A 343-nucleotide genomic window follows, 5' to 3' on the forward strand; every position below is an offset into this window, starting at 1 on the left:
TCCTCCCACCCCAACCCCATTCCAAACACTGGGAACCTGCCCTGACGAGGAAGGCGGGGATGGTCTGTCCAGGCGCAGGACCGGCAGGAACCCTTCCTGTCCACAGCAGTATGGGACCTTCACGCCAACAGCACCTCCCTATGCCTCGCCCAGGACATCACCCCCTTTTCTAGCCCCTCCTGCAGGCGCCATCGTTCCTAGCCAGGGGGCAGGGATCTGCGCCCACCTCGGCCGGCGGAGGTACCCACCTGCATCTCCGGGGAAGGTGCTGTCCCCATCACTGGGCCAGATCTGCCCGGTCTTGCGGACTCCCACGATGGTGGCCTCCGACACCACGACCGGG

At 65.9% G+C, this 343-nt stretch overlaps 1 protein-coding gene across 1 annotated transcript in view; it reads right to left on the reverse strand.

The window, feature by feature from the left end:
- Positions 1-343, reverse strand: part of BCR (breakpoint cluster region) — a 72,758-nt gene that overhangs the window by 69,330 nt on the left and 3,085 nt on the right. Inside the window, exon 3 of the mRNA XM_014533356.1 lies at positions 249-343. This exon is cut by the window's right edge and continues 12 nt beyond it. Coding sequence (XP_014388842.1) covers positions 249-343 — 95 coding nt within the window. The remainder of the gene's footprint in view (positions 1-248) is intronic.

The sequence above is a fragment of the Myotis brandtii genome, unplaced genomic scaffold, assembly GCF_000412655.1.
Source record: "Myotis brandtii unplaced genomic scaffold, ASM41265v1 scaffold97, whole genome shotgun sequence".
Lineage (NCBI taxonomy): Eukaryota > Metazoa > Chordata > Mammalia > Chiroptera > Vespertilionidae > Myotis > Myotis brandtii.